At 39.2% G+C, this 24,158-nt stretch overlaps 1 protein-coding gene and 1 long non-coding RNA gene across 2 annotated transcripts; one reads left to right on the forward strand and one right to left on the reverse strand.

Annotated features, from left to right (window-relative positions):
• Positions 4,766 to 22,181, forward strand: NMBR (neuromedin B receptor). The gene is made up of 3 exons (XM_021392269.1): positions 4,766 to 5,181; positions 18,662 to 19,010; positions 21,579 to 22,181. The coding sequence occupies exons 1-3, from the start codon at positions 4,766 to 4,768 to the stop codon at positions 21,978 to 21,980; spliced, it is 1,167 nt and encodes a 388-aa protein (XP_021247944.1). The 3' UTR covers positions 21,981 to 22,181.
• Positions 15,453 to 19,061, reverse strand: LOC110396574. The gene is made up of 3 exons (XR_002437068.1): positions 19,035 to 19,061; positions 17,436 to 17,525; positions 15,453 to 16,364 (listed from the first exon to the last, which is right to left on the reverse strand). It is a non-coding gene; the product is annotated as an uncharacterized LOC110396574 (long non-coding RNA).

A 24,158-nucleotide genomic window follows, 5' to 3' on the forward strand; every position in this document is an offset into this window, starting at 1 on the left:
GTTGATATCAGACTTGTTCCCAGCTGAGACTTCAGCTTGTCTCTTAGCTAAAGTATGAAATTTAATGTGTTTTTTTAACCTTTTAATGAACAGTTCTACTGAATAATCGCAGTTAAGCAAATAGAAACAAAATGCTTGCTTAAAAATACTCTTTTACTTAGAGTTCTGCTGAATAGGGATGAACTGACACTTTAATGTTAAGCACTCAGTTCATTACTTTATTAGTGAATTTAAATGTAATGTCGCATAGTGTCATTATTAGATAATAGCCACAATGAAAGAAGCCTTATCTGCAATGAAAATAAATTGGTGCCATTAAGATTTTGCCAAAGAAGAACTTCGGAGATAGCCTCTTCTGTCAGTTTTGGTTTGCAGGGTTCCTCACACATCAAAGCCGAGGGCCAATGGAGGACTCTGCTAGCCAGAGGTTGGTGCTCCGCTGCAATTCCGACCAGAGATGGAGGTTGCCTCACCTTCAGCTAGAGCAGGAGGCTTATGGCAGAAGTGGCTTCTTTGTTTCCTCCTGGCTGGCTTATATTTAGCACACAGAGGAGTGGACAGCAGAACATGCTTCTTATGCAATTTGTCAGGATGCAAAGGCTGGGAGCTGAGAAGTACAGACAAAAGAGAGCCTCTTAGCTTTCTTTTCTACAGTCACCATGTCCAGTCATGTATCCTTAATGAAGATAAGTTTTCACACTGCTGATTGCTGCAGCCCTGCCAGGCCTGGGAGCCATACACTGCTCCTGCTTGTAGGCCTGTGCTCTCAGTACAGAGTACTGCTGACAGACACAACTTGGCTCTGACAAAACAGTATAGTTACTTCTTCTGTTACCTGGAGTCTCAGGAGGAAAAAGAGCTGCATGGCACATACCTGACATTTTTTTCTATTAATTAGCTGGTGCTTAGAGCTTGGCTCTGGGCAGCCACAGTTGAATTCAGCATTTCTCTTTTCAGCATACCCAGTTTGCTAGCTCATGACATTTGTAACATTCTCTACACAAATCCATAACAATTCTTTTTAGAGTGCTCCCCACATCCATTTCTCCCAGGGAAACTATTGGCATTGCCTATGAGATGACTTACTTTCAATGTTATTTTACCAGTAAAAGAGTAATACGGGTTTGATATTTAGATACCTAGACTTACAGTTTGAGGTCTGGCCATAGAGATGTAGCCTTAGAAGCCCCAGCACTGAGTATTTTGTATCCAGATAGAGACCCCTTATCTCCATCCTCTCCTTTTTCCATTTCTGACTACTGTTCCAGTCAATGCTTGAACACCATTCCTGCTGCCCATATAGCAGCACTGGCAAACCATTTGTCTGTTTTGAAACCTGGAAAGAAACCTAGTAATCTATTTCTGCCCTTCAAATGCTTTTTAAGTAAAGCCTCTGACTCAAGAAGCTGGAAGATAATGGAAGTCTCTGCGAAAACAAGCTCAAATTAAGAAAGGCTGAATTCAAGTAACAATAGAGAAGATGTGACTTACTTATGGTTATTAGACATCCAGCAGTCAAGGAGAAATTACTCTGTGCTACATGTCCACTTTTTCCAACTGTATCTGCTGGTTTAATGTGTGATACTAGAAACCTTTCTGTAAAGTTTGATCTCTTATGCTCAGTGTTTTAAATAATAGCTGTTGCTTCTTTGTTGTCTTGGTCGTGCGTGTGCGTGCGTGCGTGCGTGCATGTGTGTGTGTGTGTGTGTTTTTAATGTGTGATTGATGATTACTTCCAGCTGTATCTGTATACAGCTGCACAGTTCACTCATTCAGTTTGCAAGTCTGCATTTTGAATTACAGACTACTTGCTGTAGGCAGTTTTGGTGGCAGATATGCTTAGAACTTTGTTGGACTTGTAAAATTTTTATGATGTGCAAGTCTGAAATTAGCCCTGGGATTACTGAGTACCTTGTTCTGCCTGAATATGTGTGAAGGGAGACATTTTCCATGCTAGAAGCAGGTCTCAGTAGAGAGCATTTGTGAGATGCGTGGAATTCTTCATTCCTACACAGACTGACTTGGCATCCCTACATTGGGGAATTACAGATGAGGCCTTGCCTCCCACATTTCCCAGCTTTCACAGTCTCTGCCCTGTGGTGTCAGAGTCCCAGATAGGCTCCCTCCGCACAGCTTGATTTCAGCTTGTGCACAGTTTCTTTTTTACTAAGCAGGCATACATGTACTACTCCCTTTCTCCTTTGCTGTCATGCCAGTTTTTGTATCATAGCAGGAAGATGAGTTTATTTCTAGAGTATAATCTGAAATATCAACCCAAGGGATTATTTTTTTTTCTTTTGTTTGAAAAGAGAATGATGAACAATCTGCATGTGAGGATCTGAATTCCAGCTGTTTTATGTCAAGGTCTGTGGAACATTTCTCTCTCTTTTTTGCCTTTGCAGGAAATTATATTCTTACTGTTTGAGTATATTCTCTTGCCTTTACACAGACTTCCGATGAATGACATTAGAAGCATAATCTAACTTTCTGTTTCCTTTGAGCTGGAGATACTCACAGTCTCAAAAGCTTATTTCCTTGCTGTTTGGAGTTCTGCAAATACAAAGTAGTTAAAATCAAATGCTGCTGAAAGTCAGTAACATAAATTCCCACTGAATATGATCCTAATTCTGTCACCTTAGGAATTCCATCTTTTGGTCTACAGGACAGATGAAATATAGTAAGGTAGAAGAAATTCTCCTGGAGAGCAGCAATATCAGTGTAGCTGTAGAGCAAAAAATTCTCACCTTTCCCAGTGGAAGCTGCAAATGAAGTTTATGCCAACAGAAGCTTCTAAAATGTTCTTCTATACTTTTAATTACTATTATACTATTACTAATAGTATATATACTATATACTATTAATACTAATTCATGCAAAGAGATTCAGCTTTTGCTGCTTTGGTTAAATTGATATTAAAGATGTTAAATTTAAACTACCTTATTTAAAGAATTGTATTGATTGTTCACATACAAGCCCATTTCCAAACAAATAAGTGAAAGGACCACAGCTTATACTCTGGCTCACGGAGTTAAAAACATGGATTGGATACATCCAAGGGAAATAAAAAAGAATGACTAAGATTGTTTGCAGGAAGATGAATATTGATGATTCTGGAAAAGTTAATGTGCACACAACATAGTAGAGGATACCAGCAATTGTGAAAATTTCCAAGTTGACTGTAAGGCTGCCTCTGAGGGAGTGTAGGTGAATTTAACACAGTGTGGAGGAAAGCATCATCAGCAGAATTTCCTGTATCTTCTAAAAAACTAACCAACATTACATTAAATATCAATTTACACATCTGTAATACATATTCTAGGAAGTTAGAAGAGTCACAAGGATCAACAAACAGATATAGGTAGCTGTAACTTTCCAGAAGAAATAATACTTCTGTTAATCTTACTAAAGATTAAGTTAAATCACTGATGTTTTTAAAATTTGATTCCTACACCAGACAACGTGCCATGGATAGGCCATATATTCCTGCACAGGTAACACACTTTGCTCTTGGTATTCCAGTGGTCAAACTCATTTTCCCACTTCAAAAAGACCTTCATGCATACATTTCCTTTCTCCATATACTTCTTACAAACCCGCAGTTCTTCAAGATAATTATTTTATTAAGGTGAGAAAGCAAAGTCACTGCAATCTCTCATACATCCTCCTGTCTGAGAAGAGGAAGAAGAATTATCTGTACATGGAGGATGTTACTGGCAAATGCCAGTGTTAATTTGTGTTAGCCCTTTATCATGAAAACTTGAGTCCTGTCTTGCAGCATATTTGCACTGCTACCTAAACTCATGGCTTCTGGTGGAAACAGATGGAACTGTTTGGAGAAAAATCCATGTGCATGCCCAAAGAAGTAGTAAGTACTTCCTCACTGGAAAGCAAGAGACGCTTAGGGCAAATACTGTACACTTCATAGAGGCAAACATTCTCCATTCTGATGTACCGCTTGCACAGTAAATGATGGATAAAACACATTACCTGTCCCCCATTTCCCTATTTGAGGGAATGTGAAATGCAACTTTGCAAAGTAAATCCTAAAACTTTAAAGGCAGCTGATGGCTTTCAGTAGGATCTTTTCATAACCTGCAGCTGGACGACAAGAATAAAATCCCTTCATCTCCAAGTGCTCCCGTCACTCTGTGTTTCAAAGTGCTGTGGTTTCAGCAGGGTGAATTGGGAAGATCCATGCCTGGAAGACGGCTCCCCTCCGTGCAAGGTCCGCCTTGGCGTCTCGGGGCAGAGGCGAGCGCAGAAACGGGGGCGGAGGGCGGGGAGGCTCCTCCCAGCGTCAGGTATATACTGGAGCTATGGAATAAGAAGCGGGCTCGTTCCGCGCTTTGCTCGCGGCTCCGACACGACCCGCAGGGCCGGCAGCACCGGCGCCGCTGGACAGCTCCGCCGCGGGCGCGGGAGGCGAGCGCACCGAGCCTCCGCTGGCAGCAGGGGCCCGAGGTGCTCCGTGCAGGGCAGGCTGCTGTCGTGGTAGCTGTTGCTGAGCCCCAGGATCTCACCCTCCTGTCTTCCCGGAGAAGGGCTTGTCCAAGGAGCTGAGGGGGAGTGGCACATATTGTCTTCTTTTTATTTTTTTGTGTCGTTCTCTCTTTTCTGTGCCTGAGAACGGTGTGCCATCTGCAACTCAATGGAGAAAAAGAGGGAGGAAGAAGGGCAGAAGGAAAAAGGGATAAAGTTGGTTGACTTGCAGAGAGGTGAAGATTTTTAGTGTCTCCCACTGGACTTTACACTGGAGCCCTCCAGGATGGAGGCAGAGCTGCTGTCTGAGCTCACAGCACTGCCCCTCGGGGGCAATGGGAGCGTCCAGCTGGTGCCAGACACAGCCCTGCTGCCTCCGGCGTGGGGCATGGCCATGTTCACTGTCCGCTGCGTGATCCCTTCGCTCTACCTGCTCATCATCACTGTGGGCTTGCTGGGAAATGTCACCCTCATGAAGATCTTCATCTCCAACAGTGCCATGAGGAGTGTGCCCAACATCTTCATCTCCAGCCTGGCTGCTGGCGACTTGCTCCTGCTGGTGACCTGCGTGCCAGTGGATGCCTCTCGCTACTTCTCTGAGGAGTGGCTCTTTGGGGAGGTGGGCTGCAAGCTCATCCCTGCCATCCAGCTCACTTCTGTTGGTGTCTCTGTCTTCACGCTGACTGCCTTAAGTGCTGACAGGTAGGAAAGCCAGGCTGTCCCTTAGGCTAGCCTGAGCTGGCAAGAAAGGTAAGGCACTCCTCTGATAAGGTACTCCTGGTTTTCAGTCCCCTTAGTTCCACCTGTGAGTTGCTCATAAGTCTCCTTCCCTCTGACTGACAGCATGTCTGATACTGACTTAAGTTAAAAGGTTTCTGCAAATGGGTGTGCATGTGGCTCCAACTTCCAGGGTGTCAGAAGCAGGAATTGGGACTTAGCCCTGTTTCTGCACCTCCGGGATGGCCAAGTAATGGCTTGTGTACTGAAATCTTATTTGTTAGAGGAAGGATTTAGGTTCTAAACATGATCGATGCCAAGTCACAGTGATATATCAACAAGAAGTGAGCAGCTTAAACTGAGTCAAACACAGGCATATTTTTAATAGATTTATTTCTTTCTGCTGAGAAAGTCTGTGTGAGAGCGTGTGAAAGCGTGTGTGTGTGTGTGTGTGTGTGTGTGTGCTTGTGCCTTAAAAGAACAGCAGGTTACCCAAGGTGACTATCAGAACTGGTTCAGCCTCTGAGAACTTGGAGACACCAAACTGTTCTACTGGAATTGTCACTCCTGAACTTTTGATTCAGACTGTCCATTTTGTCTTCCTTGGAGCTTACATAAAAATGGGGGTAGAGAGAAACAAAACTAGAAGGGAACATCTCCATCTCTACTGCTTCTCAAATTAGGAAGGAATAGAGGGCTGGACTCCCAACTTTTCTTCCCAATTAATTTAAATGGATACTTTAGGGATTTATAGCAAATAGGTAGCTGTTAAACTGTGCTTCAGGCTAAGAAATGCTAAATTTGGCATTGTAATTTGGCAACCTTAAACTAAATTAGATTATCCTTCCTTATCTAAGCACTTTTATTCAGCCAGAAATGAAAATGTTAAATTCCTTCTTTGTAGGAAGAACCCCTTATTCTTTTGTTGGATTGTGTTACATTGGTGCATAAAGTAAAGGCTTGAAGTTTGATAGTGTATCTTCAGACTTACAGTAAAGTTTCTTCAAAACCTTAAACCCTTTTTTTATGGAGTATAGCTGTAATTTTTCTTTTTCTTCACCAGTGCAGTAAATCATTTGATTCCATCTAACAGTACTCTTCAGTAGCCATCAATTTCAATGGTATTTGAATCAGGATCTAAAATACCTCTATATAAAGCCTATGATGTATGAAAATTGGTTGTTTTCTTGAAGAGGAGCATGCAAAATATACTTTAAAGTGAATGCCTGTAATGCTTTGATTACCTCAGTTAAAGAATTTGTCAAAAATTTTCCTCAGAGAGCCAAGCAAACCTTGCATTTTCATTTCTGCTCTCTTTCTACTATTTTAAAAGTATGAATGTGCCATATTACTTGAAATGGGAAGAAGCTATTTGAAGAGGAGATCATATCTCTAGTGAAATATAATGAGAACAAGTGCTGGTAGTTTGATGTTTGTGTCTTCATTCATTTACTTTTTATATAGATTTGAAGCTTTTTTTTTCTGCCTTTTTCATATTGTTTTATAGTCTTCTTTTAAAACAGGAAAAATGCAGGAAGCAATAAAGCTGAATCTATTTGCGCTGAATGCATTTAGAATTACACATCCTACCAAACAGCTACAGATGGCATGATGTGACCATATAAGCTCTTAATAAATACATTCCCCTAGTAATTTGAAGTACATATTATAAGCAAGTATCAGAAATGGTTATATGAAGACTTTAGCAGCTCTGTTTCTTTAACTTCCGTACTTATGTTTTCACTTATTGAGAAAAAAATAAACAGTCAGGAAACACCAGCTTCAGAAAACAGAGTCTTTTATCCTAGGTGCCAATTCATCCCTCAGTGAAACTGGCATGGCTCTCAGTGGAATTTGAATTGGACTCGGTTATACTATTTTGTACAAGAGAAACTTCTCTTGAACTAAAGAGGAGGCATTGGTATGAGTGGTTTTTGTTCTTGCTGTTGCACTGATTTGTGGCAAGTTACTAAGCTGTGACATCTTTACATGATTCAGTTATGGGGGAAACTGTGCAGATAATTATGCTGGCAGATGGGTAGAAGTGGCATCAGCCTGCAGCTAAGAGGTGATGAGGAGAGGCCTGTCTGGAGACAGTGTTGTCTCCAGATAGGCAAAATATGATGCAAGTAGTTTGGTAGCTGTGATATGGATATTAGTTTCCATTATAATCTGGTACAAGTCTGGTCTGGTAGACAAGAATGGCTTTGCAGTGAGCTCTTCTTTCACAGTTTATGCTCCAAGTACACTGCAATATGTGATCCCTGAAGTATTTCCTACTTTTTACTTCCTTTAACTGGACAACTATATATAACTCCATGCAATGATAGCACAAAAGAAGAGGTTTATAAATATTTACAGTTCTTTACACTGTTCCTACATGAGTTAAGATAAAAAAGGATATCTTGATTTCCGCAGTGTATTCAGAAATTCAGCCTAGTATGTTACATGCATAGGGTAGAGTTAGCAGTAACAGCTAGAAACAAAATCTGAGCAATTATTACCTACAAACTGAGGCTACAAGGAAAAAAAAAACCAATACATTGTTTACATCTCTTTTCTAAACTTGCTTAATTTCATATGGCTTTTTGTCAAAAAAGTATCTCTCAGCATCACTTGTGCTTTCATTGTGAGAGGTATGCATCTTCTGTCTGGAAGCTTTACTACCTGAAAGTGAGATTATTTTGGTGTTTTCTTGTGTACAAATATTATCTGAAATTTGTAACACTGCTTTGCAGACTTTGCTAGAGCATGCTAACAGATTACATTCAGCAGCACACAACAAATTGGCCCAAGTTTGCCTGTCCCCATCTCAGAACCAGCTTCTGGTCCCGTCCCAGCCTTGGGCTCCTGTGGGCTCTCTCTATGGGTCTGGCTGCTGGGGTGGGCAGTTGTGCCCTACTGCAGCCCCACAGACCACAGACATTGCAGTAGTGGTGTTGTCAGTGCAGTGTGTTGGCATCAGAGATGGATGTGATCCCCTTCTCTGGCAGGAGATCACTCCCATCTCTGATGTGGAATGTGATGCAGGAGCAGTACTGCTGATCCAGCTGTACTCTCTTGCTGCCACAGATGAATTGTGCAGGGAGAGCTCCCCTTCCCCTCATGGCCATGGTTTCTATTGATTTTCACAATCACAGAGAAACTAAACCACCTCTTGAAAACTTAATATTAAAAAACAAAACAACAAAAAAGCAGAGGGTAGATTACAGAAGGAGAAAAACTAATAATTACAGTGGATGGCAAATGAAAAAAAGGACCAAGAGACAAAAATGTAGAGAGCAAAAAAATAAAATAGAGAGCCAAGGGCCCCATGGGGGCAAAACACCCCTCATAGCTCTGAAAATTCCTGCAGGTCTGGTGCATAATGGGCAGGGATGCACTTCCTAGAGGGGTGGCAGGGCAAGGCATGGACCACAGTCTTGGACAAGGTTCACTGGATGTTAATGAGGAAGTCCCAGGACTTAGTGTGTTCTTGGATGAGTAAAAATAAAGAGGTGAAGTTTAGCCAGAGGGATTACAGCATGGCATGCAAGATGAAAAGGAGTGCCAGTATCTCCTTACTGCAAAAAGGACAACAGTTAGGGAGGAACCTGACTTAAATTATGCCATGAATTTGTTTACTGCTCCAGGGAGTGCATTTCCAATTTACATCCATGATGGGACATAAGTTAGCTCAAAATGTAAACTAGGGCAATAGGTTTCTTCACCTTCTCAGGATAAGAGATCTTGTAATATTGCGCTTGGTGAGGAAGCAGAACACCAAGAAGATGCTTGCCAGAGGCCTTTCCAAGCTAGATGGCTGCATAATGTGCAGTATTCAGAGGTGACTGGAGAGGCTCAGAGGTCAGCAGGTTAAAAAGTGCTACAGGGTGCACCTCTGGCCATTGCTGTTTTATACATGCTAGTGAAAAGCAATTGTATCCATGAAATACCAAGAGACTTGGGGTGATTAGACTTTACTGGAATAAATCACAGCCTTAAAACAGTTTTTGATTTGTCTCTTTCTCTTTGGCTCTAATTTAGGCTTCATTCTTTATGTGAACTGTAAAAATAGTTTTAAATCTAATTCTGCTACTCTTTCTAGATTGAATTTTCTTTTTAATGAAGGGTTTAAATGTGTTAGCTCAAATACAGTCCTGCTGCACTTTAATGAAGACTGTGAAGCTGAACAGTGGAGCAACTGGCCCTACTAAAATTCAAACAGCATCTTCATGTTCTTCCTAAAAAATGTGATCTTTGATGAGGCATTTAGTTGAGTAACCAAGTAACAGAATTATTTTTATGAGTTCCATGACTCCTTTCCTATATTTTAAAAATGTAATGCTAGAGTGCCTGAATGAGATGCTTAAAAATGTATGATATAACTTTATATAGCTAAAGTATTTGATCCATTTTTTAAAAAATTATTTGCTTTAATTTTGGAAGCTTGCAGTTTTTCTAATAGAAGTGTAAAGAGTTTAAAAATATTTTGCTATGTACTGACTTCTGACTACAATAAATGATAAAAAACTCTCTGGCTCAATTTGCCTACTAACTACTTTTGGTCAGTACAAATACCTTTAATTAGAACTTCTTGTTTCTCTTCTTCAGAATTTTTTAAAGTTTCTTCTTTTGTCAGGTGGTGATTAAAGCTGAAATACAGTGATTGGAGACCTCTAAAATCTTCATTTCTTACTACATATAGTGGAATAGATGAAGAAGAAAAGTGGACATTACTTCCTTTTGAGCTCTAATTGCCAACATTCAAGGATTAAAGAGCCACAACAAGGAAAATAGCATTAAATGACATCCTGGAAGTTACTTTCAATTAACCAAAGAATAAAAAAAATATATCCAGAGGTAAAATGAGACTGTTTGTATATGAGAGAAATAATGCCTTGATCGTAATGTATAATAGGAAAACAAAATAATATTGAGCCAGTAGAACTATGAAATCTGTAAGCATACATCTTGGAAACCCTAATATTGATAGGCTAGACATTTCTCTTACTGTAGGCTGTAGCAGTATGGTTATAATTATGTGATAACAGGCAAAGCAAAATAAATTCAAGAGAGAATGGACAAGCTTTCTCCCTCACATTTTTTCAGCTCACCCTTTATTTTATATGTGCAAATTTGACTCACAAAATAAAGCTTGCCAGACGTATTGGTGAAACTCTATCATATTTTGTAGGGATCAAAATGTATCAGTATGGTCTTTAATTCTCAGAGGTCTTTTCAAACACCTAATCTATCCTATTCCTCTCCCTCTCTTATTCAGGAGAGACATGGAGTTGGGCTTTTTCTCAGCTTTTCATACAAAGAAACTTAGCTTGGCCATATGGTTTCTGTCTCAAGAGACTACAAAAATTATCAGAAACCAATATGAAGCTCATGTAGCAGTAGCACTGCAAAACAATTCCTTACATAAAATTCAAGCATTTTGATCGAATGGAGAATGGGATGATATAAAATTATTGAATCACAGAATCACTGAGGAACCCCTGGATATCATCTAGCTCAAACCTTCCTTGGAGCAGGGTCATCTAATGCTGATGCTTTGGACTCTGAATAACTCCGAGGAAGGAGTCTCCACAACCTCTCCAGGAAAATCTCTTTGATCACTTTTGCAGTAAATAATGTTTTTCTTATTTTTTTAAAGCAGAAATTTCATGTATTTAATCCATAGCTCGATACCATCAGACAGAATAATGGATGTATAAAGGAAAAAACCCTGTACCTCTCAGATCAGTTGCTTAGAATGAGGATAACGAACAGTGGGACAGTGTATTCCCTGTCATGGCAAGGTGGCTGTCATTGCCAGAGCTCTACCCTTATGAGCACACAGTGTCCTTTCTGGACTCTAGGAGGGTTATGGTTGGGCAGGGCTGAGCTACACTCTTCTTTTGAGAGCACCTCTCTCTATCATTACTTTACTTACAAGGTTATTGTGAAGATGGGTAGCCAGGAAGCTGAAAGTGGTTCTGCAGGTAATACAGCAGGCTACGAATTGCCTGGCTTCTGTGTTGCACACAGCGAAGAGAGGGGTGATATATCTGCCCTCAGTGGTCTCACACTCAAAAGAAGCCCGCATTAGGAGCCAATTCTTAAAGGAAGTTCAGGTTTTTTTTGCATATATTGGGCTATTAGCTCTTTTCTGCTTTCTTGCCTACAAGATATAAGTAGGTTGAACTTCTCTGAGATACAGGAGCAATCATTCTTGTCAATTTAAAAGTGTCAGTTTAACAGTGAAACCTGTTTTCATCTGTCCCCACTCCAAAATGTTGTAGTTGGTTTGTAACCATTCCATATAGCTAAAAGGAAAACGACAGAAAAATTTCAGAAAGAAGAGGATGGAAAATAATACAGGACAGGTTTTATATCTGGATCACATTCAGGAATTACCTATTCTAGGGTAAGTTAGTCTAAGTCTAATTCAAATTATCTGTTGGATAAGTTCCTCCTGTGACCATCTTTAAACAGCTGAAAAGGATTTCTCAACAAATAACATAAGGCAAAGAGTTTTTACCCTGTTCTCAACCTTTTCAGACACAAGTGTCTATTAAACTCTTTTCTTTCTGTGTGCTCTTCAAAACCAGCTTAGTTCTCAAGACGGAAAAGTGAGAAATGGCTGTGGTGCTTATCCTAGTCTGTGATCAGTGAGATGTCTTTATTGTGCTGGCAGCAGACAACTTTGCTTTGATTAATGTAAATGTTAGTGTCCAAAACTATTTATCCTGTTTCCTGTTTCTGTGATTAATTGGGTAGCAGACTGTGCCTGTAACAGGTAAAATAGCTATTGGAAAATACATCCAGCTAAATTATTACCAAGCAAGGCTGAACACAGGTCTACAGTACTAAAATTTGTGTGTGTGTTTGTTTTTATATATTAATGAAACAAAGCATATCCAGTCACAGTCTCTCAGCTTAAATGTGTGCCTCTACTAGTAACTTTTAAATCCATGACAATATTGAGCCCCAGTTTGACAGCAGGAATACGATTATCATGTTCTTACAAGTTCATGAAATCTTGTATGATACTCTTCTGCCTTTCTCGTGACTAATCCAAATATTATTTCTTTTTTTTTCCCCAGCTATTTTTCATGGTATTTTTTAACATAGTTTGTGTTTCAGTTCCAAGTTTGTTTGACTGTAATTTAAGGATTGCTGTATTGACAGCCCCTAACCTGTATTGATGCATGCAGTTATTCCTCCCCATGTGTAGGACTCTGTGCTTGCTCTTCTTGAACCTCATAATGTTCCCCTCTGCCCAAATCTCCAGCCTGTCCACATCTTACCCTTCTTTCCCTTTCCCTTTCCCTCTCCCTCTACCTTTCCCTTCTGCCTTCCTTTTCCCTTCTGCTTTCCCCTCTCTTTATCTTAAAATATGAAAAAAATCACTGACTCTTTCTGGACATTAGCAAACTTACATCTATTGGAAACTCTGACATACACTAACTTTTCTGAATAATAAGTCAATGAAGCACTTTTACTGTCATCAGGAGGAGAAATGAACAAATCAATTATGGTATTTTTAGTTAGTGCAGTTACTAGAAAATGGACAAGTAAAAAGCCAGATTCTGGACAGTGAGCTAGCATTGCAAGATTTGTAATGGGCTTGTAAGAAATATAGCTAGTTAATGTGAGGTGAATGGCAAGAGAGAGAAAGAGATGAGAAAATTAAAATCAAGAGAAATTGTAGAGAAAAATCCCCACTCTCATCTGAAATGCTAGAGGGACAGGGCAAGTAATATACTTCATGTGCAAAAAAATACAACAAACTAATCCTGAAAAATCTGCTTTCATTCTTTTCTGCTTGGGGAAGTCATTCAAAAATGCTAGATAAGAATTTTTGTTGAGATATTATTGACCCTACTGAGATGCACTCACGTGTACTGAGGGAGCTGGTAGAAGTGATTGCCAAAGCGCTCTCTATCATCTTTGAGAGATCTTGGAGAATGGGAGAGGTGCCTGAAGACTGGAGGGTAGCCAGTGTCACCCCAGTCTTCAAAAAGGGCAAGAAGGAGGATCCAGGAAACTACAGGCAGGTCAATCAGCCTCACCTTCGTCCCTGGAAAAGTGATAGAACAACTTGTTCTGGATGCCATCTCCAAGCGATTGGAAAAGAAGGTTATCAAGAGTACTCAGCATGGATTCACCAAAGGGAAATCATGCTTGATGAACCTAGTAGCCTTCTACGATGTCTTCACCAGTAGGGTAGATGCAGGGAGAGCAGTGAATGTTGTGTACCTTGACTTTAGCAAGGCTTTTGAGACTGTTTCCCACAAAATTCTTGTAATGAAACTTAGAAAGTGTGGGATAGATGAGTGGACAATGAGGTGGATTGAAAACCAGCTGACTGGTAGAACTCAGAGGGGTGTGATCAGTGGAACAGAGTGTAGTTCTAGGCCTCTAGCTAGTGGGGCTCCCCATTGGACAGAACTGGGTCCAGTCTTGTTCAACATCTTCATCAATGACCTGGGCAAAGGGTTAGAGTCCACCCTCAGCAAGTATGCTGATGATAGAAAGCTGGGAGGAATGGTTGACACAGCTGAAGGCTGTGCTGCCGATCAGCAAGACCTGGAGAGGCTGGAGAGTTAGGCAGAGATGAACCTGATGAAGTTCAGTAAGAGCAAGTGTAGAGCCTTGCACCTGGGGAGGAATAATTGCATGCATCAGTACAGGTTGGGAGCTGATCTGCTGGACAGGAGCTCTGCAGAGAAGAACCTGGGTGTTCTGATGGACAACAGGTTTGCCATGAGCCAGCAGTGTGCTCTTGCGGCCAAGAAGGTCAATCGTATGCTGGGGTGCATTAAAAAGAGCTCGGACAGCAGGTTGACAGAGTTGATCCTCTCTCTTTACTCTACTCTGGTGAGGCCATATCTGGAACACCGTGTTCGTTCTGGGCTCTCCAGTTCAAAAAAGATAGGGATCTCCTAAACAGAGTTCAGCAGAGGGCCACAAAGGTGATTAGTGGCATGGATCATCTCCCTTACGAGCAAAGGCTGAGAGAGCTGAGAATGTTGATCTTGGAGAATAGAAGACTGAGGGGTGATCTGATCAATGTTTATTAATATCTAAAGTGCAGGAGTCAAATGCATGGGGCCAGGCTCTTTTCAGTGGTGTGCACAAACAGGACAAGAGGGAGGGGGGCAAAGAACTGGAACAGGTTGCCCAGGGAAGTTGTGGAGTCTCCTTCTCTGGAGATATTCAAAACGTGCCAGTAAACCAATAGATACTGTTTTGTATTCAGATTTACTCTTATTATCCTTTTCATAGTATCTGTCCTTTTACATTTGATCTAACAATTTTATGAACTACATAAAGGAAAAAAAAATAAGAAGGATGAAGCATTTAGGCTTTTGCAGGAGCTTTCAGTCCCCTTTGTAGGACTACTGCAGCCCTGGGTAGTGTTAAAGGCTGTAATCACAGCTCAGTGGCTTCTTAAGTATTGTCTGATTTTTTTTTCTTATTCTTTTAAATTTCATTTCAAAAGGCATCAGCTCAAAGTGCTCTAGAGAAAGAGGTTAGAGTATGATGGAAGGATCACTTAGGATGAATCATGAAGCAGCTTCTTTTGAAGTCAAGTATATGAGAGGGAAATAGCATAATGGACTCGGCAGAGACAGATGCCTTTCCAATTAAATTTACATACTAATTGAGAACTGAGACATACAAACTATCAAATACCTTGTTAAATGTAAGATTAGAAAATGTTATAACTCCAGAAAAAGATATTCTTTCTGTCATGATTATTTTGGGTACAGAAGGAGATTGCTTTGTAATGAAGATACTCTACACCAGGGGTGTCCAACATTTTGGCTTGTCTGGGTTGCATTGAGTGAAGAGGAATTGTCTTGGGACACATATAAAATATATCATTAATGTATACAAATAACAAAACTTAATTTTTTTATTAAAATATAAAAAGGGCAACAAAAACATAAAACTAGCGGGTTGGACATATATGCTCTATACAGGCAAAACTAGTATCTGCAGAATGGGCAAGTTTATACTTGTTTCCATTGTTAGAAATCGTAGCTTCAAAGAAAGGAAACTTATTATAAAAATATTTCCTGAGTTGAGTTGCTTTTGTCAGCAATGACAATGACAGAACAAGTAGAATGATAGAACTTACATGAAGGCTTTTAATTAAAAACAAATACATAATTATAATTATTTCCTGATCTTCCTGACAACCTATAATTTTATTTTTTCCATCAGTGAAGTAAAGGAAAAGATGGATTTTTAAAAAATAATTTGCTCCTTACTCTGATTTATCAATGTTCTTTTATTTACAAAAACACACAATTCATAATCTGAATGGCTGGTGATATATTTTAGCCTTACATGGGTTTTATACAAAAGAAGAAGCTGGATATTCATTTCGGGAATACTTCTAACTTCACCTAGTTTACATTTGATTTTATCTGTAACCTGTCTCCATGCCTTTTCAGATATACAAACAACAAGACGGATTTTGTAAAATGCTTAGTGCTTTTTCCTTCCCACTGACATAGACTACAGAGATCTTGGAAGAATCCCATCTTGTATTTAACTGAGGGAAAATGCTGAAGTTTTTTGGGCTCACCCAGATATTATTTTTTTCTCCTCTTTTGGAAAAGGGCCTTCTACTTGACAGACTTCAAATTCGGAGTTAGTCATAGCTCAGTAATATGTACCAAGGCACAAACATATGCCACCTTTTCTGGTAATGTAAAAGGTTCTGAAAATGTCTCCAACATAGATATTAACAGAACCAAATACTGCTTAAGCGATGAATTGTGACAAGGTCACTGTCTTATCTGAAACAGCTGAGGTCCCTAGGTTTTTTCAGTGTAAAGCAGAGGAGGGCTGAGGGGAGGCCTCATGGTGGGCTACAGCTCCTCACGACAGGAGTAGAGGGGCAGCACTGACCTCTTCTCTCTGATGGCAGCCACAGGACCCTAGCGAATAGCACGGAGCTGCATCAGGGCAGGGTCAGGAGAGGATTAGAGAAAGGTTCTGCAGCAGAGAGCAGTGGGCATGGAGCCACTTGTCCAGGGCTGCCACAACCCCAAGGTGACAGAGTTCAAGAAGTGTTTGGACAATGCTCTCAGACATAGAGTTTGAGTTTTGAGTGGTGCTGTGAGGAGCCAGGGGTTGAGTTCGATGGTCATTGTGGGTCCCTTCCAACTATGCATATTCTGTGATTTGACAAAGAAATGCAGTGCAAAAATAGAGGGAAAAATATTAGGGTATAAAATATTTGTTCTCGTTATTAAATGCCCCCTAAGTCCCCATATCAGCCCTTCTCCAGCAATGTAAAGTTTTGATGAAATGAGCAGATGCGAGGACTTGACGTCACCTCAGTTGAACGAAATGAAATAGAAGGTCTGTCTTTATGTAATGAAATCAAGGCAGACAGCAATAGGAAGTAAATTACTGACTAATAAGGTCACAGTTTGTGCTCAGAAGCCTTCGTGCTTTGGGCAGAAGTTGCTGTGACAGCATAAAGGATTTCTTTACACATTTGTGTACTGGGAGTTTCTCATTTTGTGTTAGAAGAAATGGTAAACATAAATTAACAGAAACAGTTTACAAAGTTTAATTTCCTGCTCCATGATATGGGTGAAGACAGAGTAAAAATCCTTTTTGAATTCAGAGAGAATATGACCATAAGTAGCCGTTATTTATAATTATTTAATAAGAAGTTTATCACAGTCATGAGAAAGAGTAAGCTCCAAGACACATTTTGACTCAAATATTCCCTGAAGAAAAGGTTTTCTAAGGTACCAAGACAGTGCTCTGTGCCAGTCATTTCCATGGCATTGCCAATTCCACTTATGGCTCAAGCAAACTCACTAGTCACTGCATGGGGATTTATCTTTGACCCACTTTTCTTCAAACCTCTGCTTGAGGTATTGAGGATTATTAAGTACTGTCAGGACCTTTGAGATTACAGTTCCATCTATTAACATTGCATGCAGCAACTGTATTACGTATGGTTAGCCACAACACAACCCCTTAACAGTATTTGGATAACTGTTCATACTAATATGTGTTTGTGTTTATATATGTATCTACAAGTGTGGATAAGGAGTTCTATCACTGAGTGGAGACATCTAACTTGCAGCTCTTCTCCATGTAAGATCATTGGAGAGATGAAAGAGAAAAATAAGCACTTCAAGGGGTGTTTTAATACATATAAATACTGAATTACTCTTTGGAAGTACATTGCTGACTAGAAGGAGCTTAAGATGAATAAAGTTAAGTACCTGGAATATGAATCCCTCTTGATTCTCTCCCTCATGTTAAATTTCTCTTTTCACAGTAAGTAAAAATAATTTCTTCATTTCTTGAAAATTCTGCAATTTCAAGACCATAAAAATCAAGTTAAGACAAGAAAAAAAAAATGATGAAAGAAAAAAAAAAGCATCAGAAAAAGCAACCTTCCAAATTTCCATAGTCTAGTTAAACTGAAATGTTTTGTGTTCATTTTTTTATTAAAAAGTGTAAAAGCATAATTTACTTATTGAAAAGGAATATTTCTCAAAATCAGAATCATAAAGTTAAGCAAAACATTAAGGCAGCTTTGAAATATTTCTTTCAAAGCGTACTTAGCCTTTTAAAATTGACCTTTTCTTGTAAGAAGTTTCCCTGGGTATCAACTTATGCTACTAATTTTTTAATAGAAAAATTCCTGACCAGCCCCTACTTCTGTTCCTTCGTCAGTTTTACTGCAGTGATATTTCCATTCTCTGCAATGTTTCCTGTTTTCACTGTAATGGTAGTGAAATTATTAATACAGCAAAGGTTTGTCATTAATCATATATTATGGGACAGTTTCCCAAAATGTGGAAGCAGCAGCTTCCTACTTGTTATTTGAACATGTTCATGTTATTTAAGAGTTTAATACTTCTGGACAGGCTCTTGGCAGTCATTCTTGTTTGACTCTATAAAGAAAATTATGTTTTGAGTGTTACAGCCAGGACAGTATATCTATGTATACAAAGGTGCTTAGGAGGAAGGGCAAGGGGCTGGTGGGGTGGCACTGAGGCTGCAAGTGGGAATGAGGTGGTGGCGTGAAGGAGGAGCCAAGGAAGAAAACAAGTTCTAGAATGCATGTGCTGGTATGAGAGTGCTATGGAAGTATGGAAGCTAGATGTGCATTTGAGAATTTATTGGGAGGATATGGGGCAAGGAAGAACAGAGTGGTAGTTTCTTCAGTGTTTTCATGAGGCTGGCACAGAATGGGCTACAGATTGCAACATTTTTGAGACTCCTTTTGCCACTCCTGATGGATATCCAACCTTAATGATTCTGTGTATCTGTGATATATATGCAGTGGAAGATTAGAAAACGCAAATTTGATAATGATTACAAACCCAATGTTATTTCAAAGAAGAAAAAATATGACATTATTTTCAAAGATATGAAGTAGCCTAAATCACTGTATGAAGAGATACCTTTTAATACGTAACTGCATTTTTATCACTTTCAGGTACAAAGCAATTGTAAATCCCATGGACATCCAGACCTCCAGTGCAGTGCTATGGACCTGTGCAAAAGCCATTGCCATTTGGATAATCTCCATGCTCCTATCAGTTCCTGAAGCAGTGTTCTCCGAACTGGCCCACATCAATGACACAGGCAATGCCACTTTCACAGCATGCATACCGTACCCCATGACAGATGACATGCACCCAAAGATCCATTCTGTGCTGATTTTCCTAGTGTATTTCCTTATCCCTCTTGCCATTATTAGTATCTACTACTATCATATTGCAAAGAGTTTAATAAGAAGTGCCCATAATATCCCCGGAGAAAACAGTGAACATGCAAAACGACAGGTAAGCAATTTGATTTTTACTTACCATTGAAACATTATGTTGTGTGTGCTTATAAATGGAAGAACAAAAAAGGTAACAAAGCTGTTGGATTGTGCATATTTCACACACATGAACTAAGTATATGATTATCTGAAAAATGTCTTTGCTTTCATAATTACTCAGTATTAAGCCCAGTATGTAAATCAATATGAAGGAAAATATACATCCAATATCATCAAGAGATATTCCTAAAATGAAATAGGATTGGTTTATATGCAAGTATGTATTGCTAGTGTAACCACTGCTTTGTGGCATTACTGATTTCCCCTTGCTATATACTACCAATGGGGGGACAAATCTTACATGAACTTCATTTTAGAATTGTCTCTATTTCTGCTCAAAAATGAAAAATATTGACTTAGGAAGGTAAATTTCTTTTTGGAGGATCTTCTCAGGACAAAGAGAGATGAAAACTTCAGAGAACATTAAGTGAACTTTTTTGGCTTTCTGAGTAGACCTTTCTTGAATACAATCCTGAGCTCACAACTGAACTTTTCGTAATAATCTTTCTATTGTAGTTGCCATAGAATTTTCAGTATAGATTCTGTATACCTTTAAGACAATACATTTGCAACACTATAATGGGATGGAAAGTACCATGATAATAGCAGGGTGGCAAAGTCTCTAGCTACAGCAAATGAAAATAAGCCCAAATGCAGCAACTACAGACACAGAAATGAAGGAAAAACACTGCTTACCTTTAGAAGGCAGGGATCTCCAGTAAGAGATACCCTTGCCTCCACTGCTAACCCTCAAATGAGGTCTGGGAAAGGGTGGAGCCAGGATTCCCGTCACTCAGTGCATTGCATACACCTGAGCTCCCCTGGGTTGGCCCTGCCTTCCCACCACATGCTCAATCATTGTTTCAGGCCAAGACTTTGCATTTCTGCTACATTTTAATAGCCAACTTCCCTATAAGGCACACCGTGCCATAAGATAGCAACTGGCTGTTCATTAACACAATAATTTATATACCAACCTCAGCTTTTGCCACGAGGGTTCCTTAACCGCTTTACAAATGCATTAGTATTGATAGAGAAAACTACTTATGTCCATTAAAATAATTTAGGTTTTCTCTGCCAGCACTGTAGAAAATACATGCTCCCTGAGATCTCTTTGCCTATACAGAACATACACATTCTTTTAGAAAGAAAGACCCCATTCCCTCATGTCCTTTTAGCTCAGCATTTCATTTCTATGTTAGTCTGTTTCTTGTCAAAATGCATACATATTAGCACTTCATGTACTACTTTATTTTCTGTGAATACTGAGAGCCTTTTGGCTGAACTCACAGGATGGAAACAATATTTAATTTATATCAAATTTCTGAACCTACATGTATTTTCAAATTAGAACATATTTTTTTCATTCCACTTAGGTATTTTTTGTTTAATCTATGGGACTCAGAAGAGTAGAAACATCTAGTGTAGTTACATATCTCCCAGCAAGAGAAAGTAAATTCAGATTATTGCTGTCAGCTCAGGTTTCTTTACGCAATACCACAGAAGTATGATATTCACGCAGTGCCTCTGTACCATTTTACTCTGCAATTGCTATCTGGCCCAGTGCAAATCCTACCAAATTGCTGTGGTACAGCTTTCCCATCTTTTGTGAAATCTCAGCTGTTCTTTTTGCTTACATGGAGCTCAGAAAATTCCACTTACAGATCTATTTCATGGATTTTGGAACCCTGTTAGAAAAAAATCACTTGCTTTTTATCAGGTTAAATTTGATAGTAAATTGAGCTAAGCCAGAAAAAATTCCTGACTCTGTGAAACTTTGGTACCTGTCACAAACAATAAATCTTTTGGAAGGAATATTTATAAAGTTTCTACCTCCCTTTGGTACCTTCCAGTTGGCCAGTTTCTCTCCATCTCTCAGTTTTGGGACCACTGTGTAGGCTCATTTCCTCTCAACTCTTCATCTAATCTGAATATCTACATTGTAATTCAATTACACTTTAGTACTGCAATTAAGGTACATTTCTTTCAAATAATTATTGAGGACTGATCAAGCCTTTCAACTTATCCTGGAATTAAGATGCTTCAGACTGTGTAATGCGCTATTTTGCCAGTTTCTGCTGGAGAGAGATGCAAGCCTGAGGCATTTCCGGCAAAATAACAGTACATAAGTACTATTTTATGGCTAAAACCCTAGGTGTCAGACTTGCAGTGTCATTTCAAAACCAACGATTTTGAAATTGCTTCTAACTAAAGCTAAGTTTCAAGCCTGGGTGAATCTCATAATGTCTTTTGGTGCATGCTTTGAGGCGATGTGCCAATGCGTACTGGGGTCATGAATTGTTCTTGCTGCATATGAAAAGAGCAACCTTCTGTAACTGCAAACAGACACTGTAAGTAAACTGAAAGTGGGAAAGTAGATGAGATAGAAAAAATAATCCAGTATTTTTACTGGTCTTATGATAATTCTTAAAGTTAATATAAAGCAAAATGCTACATGTTTTAACTGTCTGTTATGTGAAGTAGTTTTATTCACTGTTGTTGATTTGAGTTCTTTTCATCTTTTTAGATGGAAACTCGGAAACGTCTGGCAAAAATTGTTCTAGTTTTTGTTGGCTTCTTTGCTATCTGTTGGTTTCCTAACCATGTGCTATACATGTACCGGTCTTTTAATTACAATGAGATTGATTCATCAATAGGGCATATGGTTGTTACCTTAGTGGCCCGAGTGCTAAGCTTCTGCAACTCTTGTGTCAATCCATTTGCACTGTATTTGCTCAGTGAGAGTTTCAGAAGACATTTCAACAACCAGCTTTGCTGCCGGAAGAAATCTCAGCAAGAGAGATCTGCCAGTTACTTGCGCAACTCTTCTGCCATTCAAACAACTTCCCTGAAAAGTAGTACCAGGAACACAGTGACTAGCGTGACACAACTGAATGGGCACAACTTGAAACAAGAAATGTCATTATGATTTAATAGGTGTGATTTTTGACTACAGAACAAAATTGAACTTTTTCTTTGTGGTTTGTGACTCAATTCTGGCTCTTACATGCTTAGACAGTCTGAACGGGGAATCTGTTAAAGTCTGTCCAGTATGAGATTGTTTCACATCTAATCTTACTGTTAGACAGAAGTGAAGTGAAGAGAGTATTTTTTTGAGAGGACAAAGCTGACTGGCTTCATATTGTGTGTTAAAGAAGATGCTGACATACACGTAAAATATAAGAAAAAGATAATGGTGTGAAAATTAGTATAGCTCATGTAATGCTCGAAAAACAATAGATCTTCTGATCTCAAAAATATGTATTTTTAAGTGAATATTAATCCAGGCTTATGTCTAACAGATTTTTGCATGATTTTAGCTGTGTTGTTTATACAAGTATTTCTCATTCAGTCTTGTAGGCATTTTTGGACCAATTATGGAGCTATTCAAAGGCATAGATTCTAGTTTCAGATAAAAAATAGTAATGTATCAAATGCCAGCTCTTTACCTCATTTAAATCTGCCTTTCTGTATTCACTTTGGCAGACATATGGATGAGAGTTTTGGGGTTATTTGTTTACTATTTAGAAGTCTTAATTTTATCTTCTAAAATTTAATTCTGCTACCATAAATTTAAAGAATATTAAAATTAAAAAGCAATAATAAGATTTCTCAGAGACTAATTGGCTTGGGGTCCAAGTCTAATTTGGGATAGTTATGAGCAGGAATCTAGGTATCCAAGTAAGTGTCTGTACTTACTTATCTGATCTGGGACCGGAGGTAGTCCTTTAAAGTCATCATCTCTTTCCTGGTTTCAGTTTGCCTCTCAAAGCAGTTTCATAATGTAGAACCCAGATCACTTTCAGGCAAAACTAAACTGAAGGGTGCCCTGCGGAAACATACTGGACCACTAATGATCACCCAGCCCACAGGATCAAAAAAGCTCTAGTTTGATATAGTGCCCAAGGGATGAAACATAGCTAACAGCTAGCATTGTTTGCTCAGTCCTCTTGCACACACAATTTACAACTGTAAACAAAGACTCAATACTGTTGAAAATCTCACTTCTTTTCCTGTAGACTCTTTTGCATAAATAGCCAGTGCACTTCTGAAAACTCTAGCTAGGCTGCCTATAAGAAGGATTTACAATTTTTGGAGAGTGAAATATTCCAATTCCATGGTCATCCACACCATTTTGTGGTTACGGAAAGAGTAGCTCTTTGTCAGTATTCCCAAGAGGACAATTTTGGAGTACTTGGTCAGAGCAGACCTGGGACTGAAACAGCAAAGAGCAGTGAGGGAGTCTGTGATTGCCCATTACTGTCCTGTCCAGAACACATCTTCTGGGACAGTTTAGTGCTCTTTCTGTTCATTCGTAGTGCTTTACTGGGAATATCTTTCACAAGGTTTGTGAAGCTGCTCTATAAACCATAAGAGCAAAGTGGTTCAGCTTTAAAAGTCCTCATTTAATTTCAGGACTATTTTTCTTGTTTTCTTATTTTTTTTCTTCATTATTTTTTAAGGTTGAATCTGTTCATGTTTCAAAATAGGTAGTCAAGTTGACTGAAGTTTGTTGCTGCAAAAAACTCATGTAAGGGCATCAATATAAAAGTTTCTAAACTGTTCCCTGGACAACCTGATCTAGTGTGTGTCAACCCTGCTCACTGCAAATGGGTGATCTCTAAGGTTCGTTCCAACACAAACCATTCTAAAATTCTATCAGTATGGCTGCACTATCTTTTGTTGAAAGAGCTGATTGATAGGGTAGAATCTGATTGCCCCCTTATACAGCTGTGTGCTGTCAGATTAATAGTTATTCTCCATGCCATGTGAGAGTTTATCTGGGACAAAATCTGTTCTGGTTCTGACATCCAGAAAGGAGATGCTTACAGTGTCTGTCTTATGAGAAGGAACAGTAGTGGCATGCAATGGCACCTTCTGGAATTATTTGTTAGGGTCAGTTCATGAACCAAACGTAATTTTAAATAGCTCTTCCTTTCAAACTGGATGGAACTGCTTCAACACAGACCCTTCTTTGTTACAACACTATAACCTACATTTCTTCAGCAACTTCTTTAAAATGAATAGTAGGAGGGACAACAGAAATTTTGTTTGGTTTTCAGGATTGGTTGCAAGTCTCAGAAATTCAAAAACAGATGTATTAGTG

The sequence above is a fragment of the Numida meleagris genome, chromosome 3, assembly GCF_002078875.1.
Source record: "Numida meleagris isolate 19003 breed g44 Domestic line chromosome 3, NumMel1.0, whole genome shotgun sequence".
NCBI lineage: Eukaryota > Metazoa > Chordata > Aves > Galliformes > Numididae > Numida > Numida meleagris.

Coding starts and splice junctions, on each gene's coding strand:
- NMBR (XM_021392269.1), top strand. CDS start 4,766: ATGGAGGCAGAGCTGCTGTCTGAGCTCACAGCACTGCCCCTCGGGGGC. Junction 5,182..18,661: donor ACTGCCTTAAGTGCTGACAG/GTAGGAAAGCCA, acceptor TATCACTTTCAG/GTACAAAGCAATTGTAAATC. Junction 19,011..21,578: donor GTGAACATGCAAAACGACAG/GTAAGCAATTTG, acceptor TCATCTTTTTAG/ATGGAAACTCGGAAACGTCT.